The 15,584-nt window shown below is 32.4% G+C and overlaps 1 protein-coding gene and 1 long non-coding RNA gene across 3 annotated transcripts; one reads left to right on the top strand and one right to left on the bottom strand.

The window, feature by feature from the left end:
* The first annotated feature begins 14 nt into the window (after positions 1-14).
* LOC130183583 (tissue alpha-L-fucosidase-like) lies at positions 15-15,336 on the top strand. Its single transcript, XM_056399155.1, has 7 exons — positions 15-607; positions 13,058-13,192; positions 13,532-13,775; positions 14,000-14,200; positions 14,304-14,494; positions 14,587-14,686; positions 14,770-15,336. The coding sequence occupies exons 1-7, from the start codon at positions 234-236 to the stop codon at positions 14,905-14,907; spliced, it is 1,383 nt and encodes a 460-aa protein (XP_056255130.1). The 5' UTR covers positions 15-233; the 3' UTR covers positions 14,908-15,336.
* Positions 10,210-14,147, bottom strand: LOC130183585 (uncharacterized). Of its 2 annotated transcripts, none has more exons than XR_008829852.1 (6): positions 14,085-14,147; positions 13,678-13,753; positions 13,056-13,179; positions 12,837-12,939; positions 12,408-12,483; positions 10,210-12,009 (listed from the first exon to the last, which is right to left on the bottom strand). It is a non-coding gene; the product is annotated as an uncharacterized LOC130183585 (long non-coding RNA). The 2 variants fall into 2 exon arrangements; XR_008829851.1 differs by having other exon boundaries at positions 12,841-12,939.
* Positions 15,337-15,584: the final 248 nt, after the last annotated feature.

Here is a 15,584-nt window from a genome sequence, read left to right as displayed (position 1 = left end):
GCCGCGAGGGTGACTCTACAAAGTTACTTGTTACTGAGTGGGAGGGTGTAGGGACCGGATTGGAAATTGGGTTTTAAATACACTACCAGTTTCCCTGTACCCAACAGCATATGGATGGTACAGGTAGCCTGCATGCTGAAGACATAGGTAGGCCCACCTGAGGCGACTGACAAGGAGCTGCAAGCAAGATCTTCTAAATCGCCCTTGAACTATAACCTTCCTCACAAGTAATCATGTTACTTCAAATGCGACCTTCATACATTATTTCACTACTAAGTGTAATTACTCTTCTTTTGATTGGACCTGGATGCGGAAAGCGCTACGCACCAAACTGGGACAGTCTGGATGCAAGACCCCTGCCCCAGTGGTTCGACGAGGCGAAGGTCGGGATTTTCGTCCACTGGGGGGTCTTCTCGGTCCCCGGCTTCGGCCAGTATAGTGAGTGGTTCTGGTACTGGTGGCAGTCCGCAAAGCGCGCAGAGTTTGTTGAGTTTATGCAGAAAAACTACCCGCCAGGTTTTAAATACGCGGATTTTGCGACAGAGTTTCACGCGGAATTCTTCAACCCGGATACATGGGCAAAAATATTCAAAGCATCAGGTGCCAGGTATGGTCCTCATCTCAATCTCTTCCTGGTAGCCACACATTGACTTTGTGCAAAAAAATGTGCATAAACCTGCTGTATTCCCTTCCCATGTGAGCAAGGGCGTAGGTTTGGTCTCAACATTGGTAGGGACGCCACAACCCCGCCACCCCTTCAAAAGGTAGAGAGCTTTTAAATGCCGTCAACCAAACGTTTTATTAACATTTAAGATCTGAGTTCGCATTCAGGAACGCCCATACGCAAATGTGATTTGGGTACATGTGTTGAATTTCCATATATGAAATATATGAAGGCTACATGTGAAGTAAATCGTGTATGTATTTACAGTATAGCCTATATATATGTAAAAAAAAAAATTACACATGAAACCTGTTAGAAATTAGAACAATATCGACATATATGTATAGCTAAAAGAAACATGTATTTTAGTATGTCTGTTTATATTATAGACGTATGTAACATAAATATTTATCCACCCCAAAGCCTGTCAGTACATGTTCATATTGTATAGATAGATAGATAGATAGATAGATTTAATAAGAAAAAATAAGTAAAACATGTACAAACAAATACAATTTTAATAAATATGGTGTTTTGATAAAAGATACTAAGACATAAAAAGTCATAGTATACTAAGTCATAAAAAAGTCATACCATAGTAAGGTTTAAAAAAATTCATAGTATAGTAAAGTATACAAGCAGACATAGTATAGTAAGATATAAAAAGTTATAGTACAGGAAGCCATAAAAAAGTCATAGTATGTTGTCGCATAAAATGTTGTAAAAAATTCACAGTACAGTAAGGCATAAAAACATCGAATAATGTTATAGTATAGTAAGGCATAAAATGTCAAAAAAAGGTCATAGTATAGTAAGGCATAAAATGTCATAGTATAGTAAAGCATAGAATATCATAGTATAGTAAAGCAAAAAACGTCATAATATAGTAAGGCATAAAAATGTGAAAAAAACATCATAGTATAGTAAGGCATAAAACGTCAAAAACGTCATAATATAGTAAGGCATACAAAATGTAAAAAAATGTCATACAAGAGTAAGACATAGAACTTCAGAAGACGTCACAGTACAGTAAGGCATAAAAACATCAAATAATGTCGTAGTATAGTAAGTCATAAAACGTCATAGTATAGTAAGTCATAAAACGTCAAAAAACGTCATAGTATAGAAAGGCATAAAAACAACATAGTGTAGTAAGGCATAAAATATCATAGTATAGTAAGGCATAAAATGTCAAAAAAAGTCATAGTATAATAAGGCATAAAAACGACATAGTATAGTGAGGCATAAAAAGTCATAGTATAGTAAGTCATAAAACGTCAAAAAAGGTCATAAAATGTAAAAAAAAACATCATACTATAGTAAGGCATAAAAATATCAAATAATTTCGTAGTATAGTAAGTCATAAAACGTCATAGTATAGTAAGTCATAAAACGTCATAGTATAGTAAGGCATAGAATATCATAGTATAGTAAAGCAAAAAACGTCATAATATAGTAAGGCATAAAAATGTGAAAAAAACATCATAGTATAGTAAGGCATAAAACGTCAAAAACGTCATAATATAGTAAGGCATACAAAATGTAAAAAAATGTCATACAAGAGTAAGACATAGAACTTCAGAAGACGTCACAGTACAGTAAGGCATAAAAACATCAAATAATGTCGTAGTATAGTAAGTCATAAAATGTCATCGTATAGTAAGGCATAAAATGTCAAAAAAAGTCATAGTATAGTAAGGCATAAAAATGGCATAGTATAGTAAGGCATAAAAACTCCATAGTATAGTAAGTCATAAAACGTCAAAAAAGGTCATAGTATAGTAAGGCATAAAATGTCATAATATAGTAAGGCATAAAATGTAAAAAAATGTCATACTATAGTAAGGCATAAAAACATCAAATAATGTCATAGTATAGTAAGTCATAAAACGTCAAAAAAGGTCATAGTATAGTAAGGCATAAAATGTCATAATATAGTAAGGCATAAAATGAAAAAAAAATGTCATACAATAGTAAGGCATAAAACGTCAAAAAACATCATAATATAGTAAAGCATAAAATATCATTGTATAGTAAGTCATAAAACGTCATAGTATAGTAAGGCATAAAATGTCAAAAAAAGTCATAGTATAGTAAGGCATAAAACGTCATAGTATAGTAAGGCATAAATCGTCAAAAAAAGTCATAGTATAGTAGGGCATAAAAACGACATAGTATAATAAGGCATAAATCGTCAAAAAACGTCATAGTATAGTAAGTCATAAAAACGACATCGTATAGTGAGGCATAAAAATTCCATAGTATAGTAAGGCATAAAACGTCAAAAAATGTCAACTACATTAAGGCATGAAAACGTAAAAGAAAGGTCATAGTATAGTAAGGCATAAAACGTCATAGTATAGTAAGTCAGAAAATGTCATAGTATAGTAAGGCATAAAATGTAAAAAATAAGTGATCAAAAGATAGTAAGGCATAAAAACATCAAATAATGTCATAATATAGTAAGGCATAAAATGTAAAAAAATGTCATAGAATAGAAAGGCATGAAACTTTAAAAGACGTCACAGTACAGTAAGTCATAAAACGTCAAAAAATGTCATAATATAGTAAGGCATAAAAATGTAAAAAAAAAAAATCATAGTATAGTAAGACATAAAATATCATAGTATAGTAAGGCATGAAAACATCATATAATGTCGTAGTATAGTAAGTCATAAAATGTCATAATATAGTAAGGCATAAAACGGCAAACAACGTCATAGTATAGTAAGGCATAAAATGTCAAAAAAAGTCATAGTATAGTAAGGCCTAAAAACGACATAGTATAGTAAGGCAAAAAATGTCATAGTATAGTAAGTCATAAAATATCAAAAAACGTTATAATAAAGCATAAAAATGTAAAAAAAAACATCATAGTATAGTAAGGCATAAAATGTAAAAAAATGTCATACTATAGTAAGGCATAAAAACATCAAATAATGTCATAGTATAGTAAGTCATAAAACGTCAAAAAACGTCATAGTATAGTAAGGCATAAAATGTAAAAAAATGTCATACAATAGTAAGGCATAAAACTTCAAAAGACGTCACAGTACAGTAGAGATAGAATATCATACTATAGTAAGTCATAAAACGTCAAAAAACGTCATAATAAAGTAAGGCATAAAAATGTAAAAAAAAAACATCATAAGTAAGGCATAAAATATCATAGTATAGTATGGCATAAATCGTCAAAAAACGCCATAATATAGTGAGGCATAAAACGTCATAGTATAGTAAGGCATAAAAACATCAAATAATGTCATAGTATAGTAAGGTATAAAATGTAAAAAAATGTCATACAATAGAAAGGCATAAAACTTCAAAAGACGTCACAGTACAGTAAGGCATAAAAACATCAAATAATGTCGTAGTATAGTAAGTCATAAAACGTCATAGTATAGTAAGTCATAAAACGTCAAAAAAAGTCATAATATAGTAAGGCATAAAAATGTAAAAAAAACATCATAGTATAGTAAGGCATAAAAACATCATATAATGTCGTAGTATAGTAAGTCATAAAATGTCATAATATAGTAAGGCATAAAACGTCAAACAACGTCATAGTATAGTAAGGCATAAAATGTCAAAAAATGTCATAATATAGTAAGGCATAAAAATGTAAAAAAAAACATCATAGTATAGTAAGACATAAGATATCATAGTATAGTAAGGCATAAAAACATCATATAATGTCGTAGTATAGTAAGTCATAAAATGTCATAATATAGTAAGGCATAAAACGTCAAACAACGTCATAGTATAGTATGGCATAAAATGTCAAAAAAAAGTCACAGTATAGTAAGGCCTAAAAACGACATAGTATAGTAAGGCATAAAATGTCATAGTATAGTAAGTCATAAAACATCAAAAAACTTCATAATATAATAAAGCATAAAAATGTAAAAAAAAAAATCATAGTATAGTAAGGCATAAAAATGTAAAAAAATGTCATAAAATAGTAACACATAGAACTTCAAAAGACGTCACATTACAGTAAGGCATAAAAACATCAAATAATGTCGTAGTATAGTAAGGCATAAAACGTCATAGTATAGTGAGGTATAAAAACAGAATAGTATATTGAGGCATAAAAAGTCATGAAAACGTTATAGTATAGTAAGTCATGAAAACGTCAAATAATGTCATAGTATAGGAAGGTATAAAATTTCAAAAACCGTCCTAGTACATTAAGGCATAAAACGTCAAAATACATCATAGTATAGTAAGGCATAAACATGCCATAGTATAGTAAGTCATAAAACGTCATAGTATAGTAAGGCATAAAATGTCAAAAAAGTCATAGTATAGTAAGGCATAAAAATAGCATAGTATAGTAAGGCATAAAACGTCATAGTATAGTAAGTCATAAAAAGTCATAGTATAGTAAGTCATAAAACGTCAAAAAAGGTCATAAAATGTAAAAAAAAACCATCATACTATAGTAAGGCATAAAAACATCAAATAATGTCGTAGTATAGTAAGTCATAAAACGTCATAGTGTAGTAAGTCATAAAACGTCAAAAAATGTCATAATATAGTAAGGCATAGAAAATGTAAAAAAAAACATCATAGTATAGTAAGACATAAAATATCATAGTATAGTAAGGCATAAAAACATCATATAATGTCGTAGTATAGTAAGTCATAAAATGTCATAATATAGTAAGGCATAAAATGTCAAACAACGTCATAGTATAGTAAGGCATAAAATGTCAAAAAAAGTCACAGTATAGTAAGGCCTAAAAACGACATAGTATAGTAAGGCAAAAAATGTCATAGTATAGTAAGTCATAAAACATCAAAAAACGTCATAATATGATAAAGCATAAAAATGTAAAAAAAAAACATCATAGTATAGTAAGGCATAAAATGTCAAAAAATGTCATACTACATTAAGGCATGAAAACGTAAAAAAAAAGTCATAGTATAGTATGGCATAAAAATGCCATAGTATAGGAAGGCATAAAACGTCATAGTATAGTAAGTCATAAAACGTCAAAAAATGTCATAATATAGTAAGGCATAAAACTTCAAAAGAAGTCATAGTATAGTAAGTCATAAAACATCAAAAAACGTCATACTATAGTAGGGCATAAAAATGTAAAAAAAACCATCATAGTATAGGAAGGCATAAAATGTCAAAAAAACATCATAGTATAGTAAGGCATAAAATGTCATAGTATAGTAAGGCATAAAAACATCAAGTAATGTCATAGTTTAGTAAGTCATAAAACGTCATAGTATAGTAAGGCGCAAAATGTCAAAAAATGTCATAGTATAGTGAGGCATAAAAACGACATAGTAAGTCATAAAAACATGAAAAAACATCATAGTATAGTAAGGCATAAAATGTAAAAAAAATGTCATACTATAGTAAGGCATAAAATGTCATAGTATAGTAAGGCATAAAATTTAAAAAAATGTCATACTATAGTAAGGCATAAAAACATCAAATAACGTCATAGTATAGTAAGGCATAAACGTCATAGTATAGTGAGGTATAAAAACGGCATAGTATATTAAGGCATAAAAAGTCATGAAAACGTTATACTTTAGTAAGGCATAAAAACGTCAAATAATGTCATAGTATAGTAAGGCATAAACACGCCATAGTATAGTAAGTCATAAAACGTCATAGTATAGTAAGGCGCAAAATGTCAAAAAATGTCATAGTATAGTGAGGCATAAAAACGACATAGTAAGTCATAAAAACATGAAAAAACGTCATAGTATAGTAAGGCATAAAATGTAAAAAAAATGTCATACTATAGTAAGGCATAAAATGTCATAGTATAGTAAGGCATAAAATTTAAAAAAATGTCATACTATAGTAAGGCATAAAAACATCAAATAACGTCATAGTATAGTAAGGCATAAACGTCATAGTATAGTGAGGTATAAAAACGGCATAGTATATTAAGGCATAAAAAGTCATGAAAACGTTATACTTTAGTAAGGCATAAAAACGTCAAATAATGTCATAGTATAGTAAGGCATAAACACGCCATAGTATAGTAAGTCATAAAACGTCATAGTATAGTAAGTCATAAAACGTCAAAAAGCGTCATAGTATAGTAAGGCATAAAATGTCATAGTATAGTAAGTCATAAAACGTCAAAAAACGTCATAGTATAGTAAGTCATAAAACGTCATAGTATAGTAAGGCATAAAACGTCATGGTATAGTGAGGTATAAAAACGGCATAGTATATTAAGGCATAAAAAGTCATGAAAACGTTATACTTTAGTAAGGCATAAAAACATCAAATAATGTCATAGTATAGGAAGGTATAAAATTTCAAAAACCGTCCTAGTACAATAAGGCATAAAACGTCAAAATACATCATAGTATAGTAAGGCATAAACACGCCATAGTATAGTAAGTCATAAAACGTCATAGTATAGTAAGGCATAAAATGTCATAGTATAGTAAGTCATAAAACGTCAAAAAAGGTCATAGTATAGTAAGGCATAAAATGTAAAAAAAACCATCATAGTATAGTAAGGCATAAAATGTAAAAAAATGTCATACTATAGTAAGGCATAAAAACATCAAATAATGTCGTAGTATAGTAAGTCATAAAACGTCATAGTATAGTAAGGCATAAAACGTCATGGTATAGTGAGGTATAAAAACGGCATAGTATATTAAGGCATAAAAAGTCATGAAAACGTTATACTTTAGTAAGGCATAAAAACATCAAATAACGTCATAGTATAGTAAGGCATAAACGTCATAGTATAGTGAGGTATAAAAACAGCATAGTATATTAAGGCATAAAAAGTCATGAAAACGTTATACTTTAGTAAGGCATAAAAACGTCAAATAATGTCATAGTATAGTAAGGCATAAACACGCCATAGTATAGTAAGTCATAAAACGTCATAGTATAGTAAGGCATAAAACGTGGAAATACATCATAGTATAGTAAGGTATAAACACGCCATAGTATAGTAAGTCATAAAACGTCATAGTATAGTAAGGCATAAAATGTCAAAAAAGTCATAGTATAGTAAGGCATATAATGTCAAAAAAGTCATAGTATAGTAAGGCATAAAACGTCATAGTATAGTAGGTCATAAAACGTCATAGTATAGTAAGTCATAAAACGTCAAAAAAGGTCATAGTATAATAAGGCATAAAATGTAAAAAAAAACATTATAGTATAGTAAGGCATAAAATGTAAAAAAATGTCATACTATAGTAAGGCATAAAAACATCAAATAATGTCATGGTATAGTAAGTCATAAAACGTCAAAAAACTTCATAGTATAGTAAGGCATAAAATGTAAAAAAAACCATCATAGTATAGTAAGGCATAAAATGTAAAAAAAATGTCATACTATAGTAAGGCATAAAAACATCAAATAATGTCGTAGTATAGTAAGTCATAAAACGTCATAGTATAGTAAGTCATAAAACGTCAAAAAAGGTCATAGTATAGTAAGACATAAGATATCATAGTATAGTAAGGCATAAAATGTCATAGTATAGTAAGTCATAAAACGTCATAGTATAGTAAGTCATAAAATGTCAAAAAAGGTCATACAATAGTAAGGCATAAAACTTCAAAAGACGTCACAGTACAGTAAAGATAGAATATCATACTATAGTAAGTCATAAAACGTCAAAAAACGTCATAGTATAGTAAGGCATAAAATGTAAAAAAAATGTCATACTATAGTAAGGCATAAAAACATCAAATAATGTCGTAGTATAGTAAGTCATAAAACGTCATAGTATAGTAAGTCATAAAACGTCAAAAAACGGCATAGTATATTAAGGCATAAAAAGTCATGAAAACGTTATACTTTAGTAAGGCATAAAAACATCAAATAATGTCATAGTATAGTAAGGCATAAACACGCCATAGTATAGTAAGTCATAAAACGTCATAGTATAGTAAGGCATAAAACGTCAAAATACATCATAGTATAGTAAGGCATAAACACGCCATAGTATAGTAAGTCATAAAACGTCATAGTATAGTAAGGCATAAAACGTAAAAAAAAGTCATAATATAGTAAGGCATAAACGTCATAGTATAGTGAGGTATAAAAACAGCATAGTATATTAAGGCATAAAAAGTCATGAAAACGTTATACTTTAGTAAGGCATAAAAACGTCAAATAATGTCATAGTATAGTAAGGCATAAACACGCCATAGTATAGTAAGTCATAAAACGTCATAGTATAGTAAGGCATAAAACGTCAAAATACATCATAGTATAGTAAGGCATAAACACGCCATAGTATAGTAAGTCTTAAAACGTCATAGTATAGTAAGGCATAAAACGTAAAAAAAAGTCATAATATAGTAAGGCATAAAAATGTAAAAAAAACATCATAGTATAGTAAGACATAAGATATCATAGTATAGTATGGCATAAAAACATCATATAATGTCGTAGTATAGTAAGTCATAAAATGTCATAATATAGTAAGGCATAAAATGTCAAACAACGTCATAGTATGGTAAGGCATAAAATGTAAAAAAAGTCATAGTATAGTAAGGCCTAAAAACAACATAGTATAGTAAGGCAAAAAATGTCATAATATAGTGAGGCATAAAAATGTAAAAAAAAACATCATAGTATAGTAAGACATAAGATATCATAGTATAGTAAGGCATAAAAACATCATATAATGTCGTAGTATAGTAAGTCATAAAATGTCATAATATAGTAAGGCATAAAACGTCAAACAACATCATAGTATAGTAAGGCATAAAATGTCAAAAAAAGTCACAGTATAGTAAGGCCTAAAAACGACATAGTATAGTAAGGCAAAAAATGTCATAGTATAGTAAGGCATAAAACATCAAAAAACGTCATAATATAATAAAGCATAAAAATGTAAAAAAAACATCATAGTATAGTAAGGCATAAAATGTCAAAAAAGGTCATACTACATTAAGGCATGAAAACGTAAAAAAACGTCATAGTATAGTATGGCATAAAAATGCCATAGTATAGGAAGGCATAAAACGTCATAGTATAGCAAGTCATAAAATGTCATAGTATAGTGAGGTATAAAACGTCATAGTATAGTGAGGTATAAAAACGGCATAGTATATTAAGGCATAAAAAGTCATGTAAACGTTATACTTTAGTAAGGCATAAAAACGTCAAATAATGTCATAGTATAGGAAGGTATAAAATTTCAAAAACCGTCCTAGTACAATAAGGCATAAAACGTCAAAATACATCATAGTATAGTAAGGCATAAACACGCCATAGTATAGCAAGTCATAAAACGTCATAGTATAGTAAGGCATAAAATGTCAAAAAAGTCATAGTATAGTAAGGCATAAAAATGGCATCGTATAGTAAGGCATAAAAACTTCATAGTATAGCAAGTCATAAAACGTCATAGTATAGTAAGGCATAAAATGTCAAAAAAGTCATAGTATAGTAAGGCATAAAAATGGCATCGTATAGTAAGGCATAAAAACTTCATAGTATAGTAAGTCATAAAACGTCAAAAAACGTCATAGTATAGTAAGGCATAAAATGTAAAAAACCCATCATACTATAGTAAGGCATAAAAACATCAAATAATGTCGTAGTATAGTAAGTCATAAAACGTCATAGTATAGTAAGTCATAAAACGTCAAAAAAGGTCATAGTATAGTAAGACATAAGATATCATAGTATAGTAAGGCATAAAACGTCATAGTATAGTAAGTCATAAAACGTCATAGTATAGTAAGTCATAAAATGTCAAAAAAGGTCATACAATAGTAAGGCATAAAACGTCAAAATACATCATAGTATAGTAAGGCATAAACACGGCATCGTATAATAAGGCATAAAACGTCAAAATACGTCATGCTATAGTATGGTATGACATATCCTAGTATAGTAAGGCATAAAAACACCATAGTAAAATAAGGCATAAAAACGTCAAATAACATCATAGTATAGTAAGGCATAAAACGTCAAAAAACGTCATAGTATAGTAAGGTATAAAAACGTCAAATAATGTCATAGTATAGTAAGGCATAAAACGTCAAAATACGTCATGCTATAGTATGGTATGAAATATCACAAACACGTCATTGTTTATTAAGGTAAAAAATGTAATGGTACAATAAGGCATAAAACGTCAAATAATATTATATTATATTAAGGCATAAAAACGTCAAAGTATTTCATAGTTATTGTAAGGCACAAAAGGTCAAAAAACGTCATAGTATTGTATGGTATAAAATATAGTATAGTAAGGCAAAAACGTAAAAATGTCACATTATTGTAAGGGGAAAAATGTGATTAAGACGTCATAGTATAGTAAGGTATAAATACGTTATACTGTACTAAGGCATAGAATTCCATGAAACTGTCATTTTTTAGCAAGGCATAAAATATCATAAAAACCTTATAGTATAGCATAAAACGTCATAGTATACTAAGGCACAAAAAAGTCATAGTATAGTAAGAGTCAATCAGAATCAAAATCAGAATCAGAATCTGGTTTATTGTCATGTAGGTTTTCAACATACACAGAATTTATTTTGGTGTTTTGGCGCATATCAACAAACATAGTAAGAAAAAAAGAAACACAAACAGAGATGAAACAAGAAAGTACTGCAGTTCTGAAAATTTAACAATACACATAAAATATTCACAATAAATACAGAAAAGAATAAATAGAGCAATATAAATATATACAACACAAACATGTACACTGTGCAAAATGATTGAGGTTGGTGTGTATGTGCAATAGTTCACAGGGGGAATGTGCAATGGTTCAAGGTTGTGGGGGTTGGGGTGGGGGGCGTAGAAGTTCACCATCATTGTCCTTTGCAAGTTAAACTTTTTCAACTGCCAAAGGAGCGTCCTCTCCTGGGCTTTCTTGGTGAGGGAGCTGATGTTCCCACTTGAGGTCCTGTGTGACAGTGGTGCCCAGGAAACAGAAGTACTCCACGGTGTCCATGGAGGAGTCACACAGGGTGATAGGGGTGGGTGGGGCAGGGTTCTTTCTGAAGTCCACTATGATCGCCACAATCTGAAGAGCATTCAGCTCCAGATTGGTCTGCCTGAACCAGGACACCAGATGGTCAATCTCCCACTTGTAGGCAGAGTTATCCCCCATCAGAGATAAGTCGAATGAGGGTGGTGTCATCTGCAAACTTCAGGAGCTTGACTTAAAGATGACTACAGGTGCAGATGTTGGTGTACAGGGAGAAGAGCAGAGGAGAAAAGACACAGCCTTGGTACGATCTGGTGCTGATGGTCTGGGAGTCAGGGATATGTTTCCCCAGATTGATGTGCTGACTCAGACAGGAAGTCAGTGATCCCCCTGCAGGTGGAGACAGGCCCGCTCAGCTGGGGAAGGTTATCCTGCAAAATAAATATCGACACCCTCTTAAAATAATGGCCTAAGTCATTTTTTCAGGTTTTTCAGGAAACACAAAAAACTCAACAAAAGAGTCACACTTTTGACATAGGCCATTATACAACCGGGGGTAGAATTGCATGTTCCCCTCAACTGAGGATTCAGGCGATTTTACCAGAGGTGGCCAGCATCATGAGGGGGTGATTTAGGCAAAAAAAACATTTTTGTCAAAACATGACTTAGGCCATTATTTTAGGAAGGTGACGATATGTTGTAATATAGTAAGGCATAAAAATCTCATAGTATAGTAAGGCATGAAAAGGGTAATAGTTTATTAAGGCAAAAAAGTCATAGTATAGTAAGGCATTAAAAGGTCATAATATGGGGAGCCTCTGTGGCTTACCTGGTAGAGTGCGTACCACATGGGCTTAGTCCTAACCACAGCAGCCATGGGTTGGAATCCGACCTGCGGCCCTTTGCTGCCCAAAGATGAAAGAAAGAAAGAAAAAAAAACGTCATGCTATAGTAAGGTAGAAAAAAAAAGTTTTTCTTACTAATATGTAATCAAAACTTCATAGTATAGTAAGGCATAAAACGTCATAGTATAGTAAAGCATAAAACGTCAAAAAACGTCATAATATAGTAAGGCATAAAATGTAAAAAAAAAAGTCATCGTATAGTAAGGCATAAAAACTTCAAATAATGTCATAGTATAGTAAGGCATAAAATATTATAGTATAGTAAGTCATAAAACGTCATAGTATAGTAAGGCATTAGGGTCGCCAATAAACCTAATGTGCACGTTGGTCTGTGGGAGTAAGCATATGCAAACCTACGCCCTTGCATCTGAGTGGGATGAAGAGTGGAGCAGGTCCCTTTTGTTATCACTGTTTGCTCAGCACCAGCTGCAACTGCAACATGCACCTGTACAGACACTAGGAAAAGAATACAATCGTCTGTATTATTTGAAATATAATAAACCTTTAACAGATTACCTGCTCACTTCTGAATCTTTGAAATGAGTGTGGCTGTGTATTATCACTGCTTTTACAGGTATGTGGTTTTCACATCCAAACACCATGAAGGATTCACAAACTGGCCCTCAGCAGGCTCCTGGAACTGGAACTCAGTGGATGTCGGTCCTCACCGGGACCTGGTGGGAGAGCTGGCTGCAGCTGTCAGGAAGCAGTGAGTTGATAAGGGGGATGCTGCATCCATGTTCACTCAGAATTTTCCATCCTTTCCATATAACATGTCATAGTTTGGTAAATGCACATGAGGCTAGAGAAAATGCCAATAATCTTGAATATGTCATGAATTTTAAGATATGATGTGATGAAGGATTGATCCCCATAAAGAAATTATTCAGGAATCAGTCCATCTTCAGAACAGGATTCTTGATGATACGATTTAAAGAAAAAGAGCACTTAATATCTACATAAACTCTACAACAGAGTGGGAGTTGAGACCTTCACCAGTGCATTACAAAAGTATTTCACTAGTTCACTAATAATTTTCTGTCACCAGATCACTGCATTTGGGTCTTTACCACTCTCTGTATGAATGGTACCATCCCCTTTTCTTGATGGATCAAGCCTCCAGATTCAAGACTCAATATTTTGTTGCCCGTAAGACTCTTCCTGAGCTGGTGGACCTCGTGATGGCGTACAAACCTGATCTGATCTGGTCTGATGGGGACTGGGCAGCTCCGGATACGTACTGGAACTCCACCCAGTTTCTTTCTTGGCTCTACAATGACAGCCCAGTCAAGGTGAAAGACATTTTGCATATATCCATTACATGACGTCTGGCATGATGCAGGTTTATTCTTAAGGCTAAAACTTTCTAATCATAGTGGTCAAGTAGCATCTTAGAAAATGTGAGGAAATAAGAAATTGAAAAAGCACTAAATCTAAATCATGCGTGAGAATAAATCAAATGTGAATGGTTTATGAAGAGTATGTTGGTTTACTGTTATGACGTGTGTTTCTTCAGGATGTAGTGGTCACCAATGACAGGTGGGGTAATGGCTGCTATTGCAAACATGGAGGCTACTACAACTGTGCTGACAGGTACACACCTGGTAAACTTCCAGACCACAAGTGGGAGAAATGCCAGTCCATCGACACCCGTTCCTGGGGCTACAGAAGAGACATGAAGCTTAGTGAACTCTTGGACCTGCCTTCCATCATAAAGGTGAAAGGTCACAGTAGGTCGTCACCTACAACTGATTAATGTCCAGTTATTTGTGATTAGTTGTTTGGTGATCTTGCGCTAATCAAACACTTTCTTTCCTCAGGACATGGTGAATGTGGTGGCAATGGGTGGCAACTACCTACTGAACATTGGGCCCATGTCAGATGGTATGATTGCCCCAGTGTTTGAGGAAAGGCTGAGGGGACTTGGTGCCTGGTTGGGGATAAATGGGGAGGCTATCTATGCTTCCAAACCCTGGAGGATCCAGACTGAAAACAGCACTGTCCAAGTCTGGTGGGACTGAGAATTTCAAGCCATTTTCCATTTTATTGATATGTAAAATCCTGTTGTAGTATGAATTTAACAACTGTTTGCTCCTATTATAGGTACACTGCTAAAAACAGCACAGTTTATGCCATACTCCTTGGTTGGCCACCCAAACAGCTACTTAAGCTTACAACACCAAAGACATCTGGGGCAACAAAAGTAATCCTTACACTATATACCGGTTAAATTCAATGTAACATCATTTGTCATGAACCTTAAACTTTCATCTTTCACATCCACAGGTGACACTTTTGGACTATCCTAACATACCACTGAAGTGGGCACCAGTGACACAAACATCTGGACTCATGATTCTTATACCTGCTATGCCAGTATCCCCTGGAAATGCCTGGACTCTGAGACTGGAGGGTGTAGCTTAAGATCAGCGTGGCAACAAAAGGAGCCTTAAAGTTTTACCTCAGTTACTTGTTTTACAAAATATACAGTTAATGTGTGTGTGATTGTAGATGAATTTATCGATAAGGTTTGGGTGTTGGTGTCAAAAAAAGTTATTTCTTAATAATCTCAATAATTCTCTTAATGCTTCCTAGAGAAATGAAAAGAAACGTGTTTCAGATGGGTATGTTGCCTCACGATTGCAGTAATTTTGTATATGTTTTTATAGTGAATTTAGTAATTTAGTACAATACAATAAACAATGAATGTATAGTATAAGCTACTGTCAGCCTATGATATGGACATTTTGCATGTGAATGTTAATGCCATAGTGTGAAACATCAAAGACTGGAAAAGTGATAATTTTCCTCCAAAATTATAGAGCAACTGTACATTAAACATAAATTACTTTTGTTTTTAGTTTGATCATAACTACACGATACATATTTCTGGTGGAAAAAATAGAAGTAGTCGAAGAAGAAATCACGAAGCCTACTGAGGGGGGCGACAGAGAGCCTTCGTTGAGTCTTAAGTGCTGAAACACCACAAAAGAAGAACCAGTATTTTTTTTTTCTTTTTTTTTTTAAAACGACTTTGTTTTGTTTCCAGCAGAAAGAGAGTATCTCCGGGTGCTCCTTAAAAAATTCTGAAGCTGCATTTC

The sequence above is a fragment of the Seriola aureovittata genome, chromosome 16 (genome assembly GCF_021018895.1).
Source record: "Seriola aureovittata isolate HTS-2021-v1 ecotype China chromosome 16, ASM2101889v1, whole genome shotgun sequence".
Lineage (NCBI taxonomy): Eukaryota > Metazoa > Chordata > Actinopteri > Carangiformes > Carangidae > Seriola > Seriola aureovittata.
Note: the sequence above shows the minus strand (reverse complement) of the source record. Positions and strands in the feature narration are given on the sequence as shown.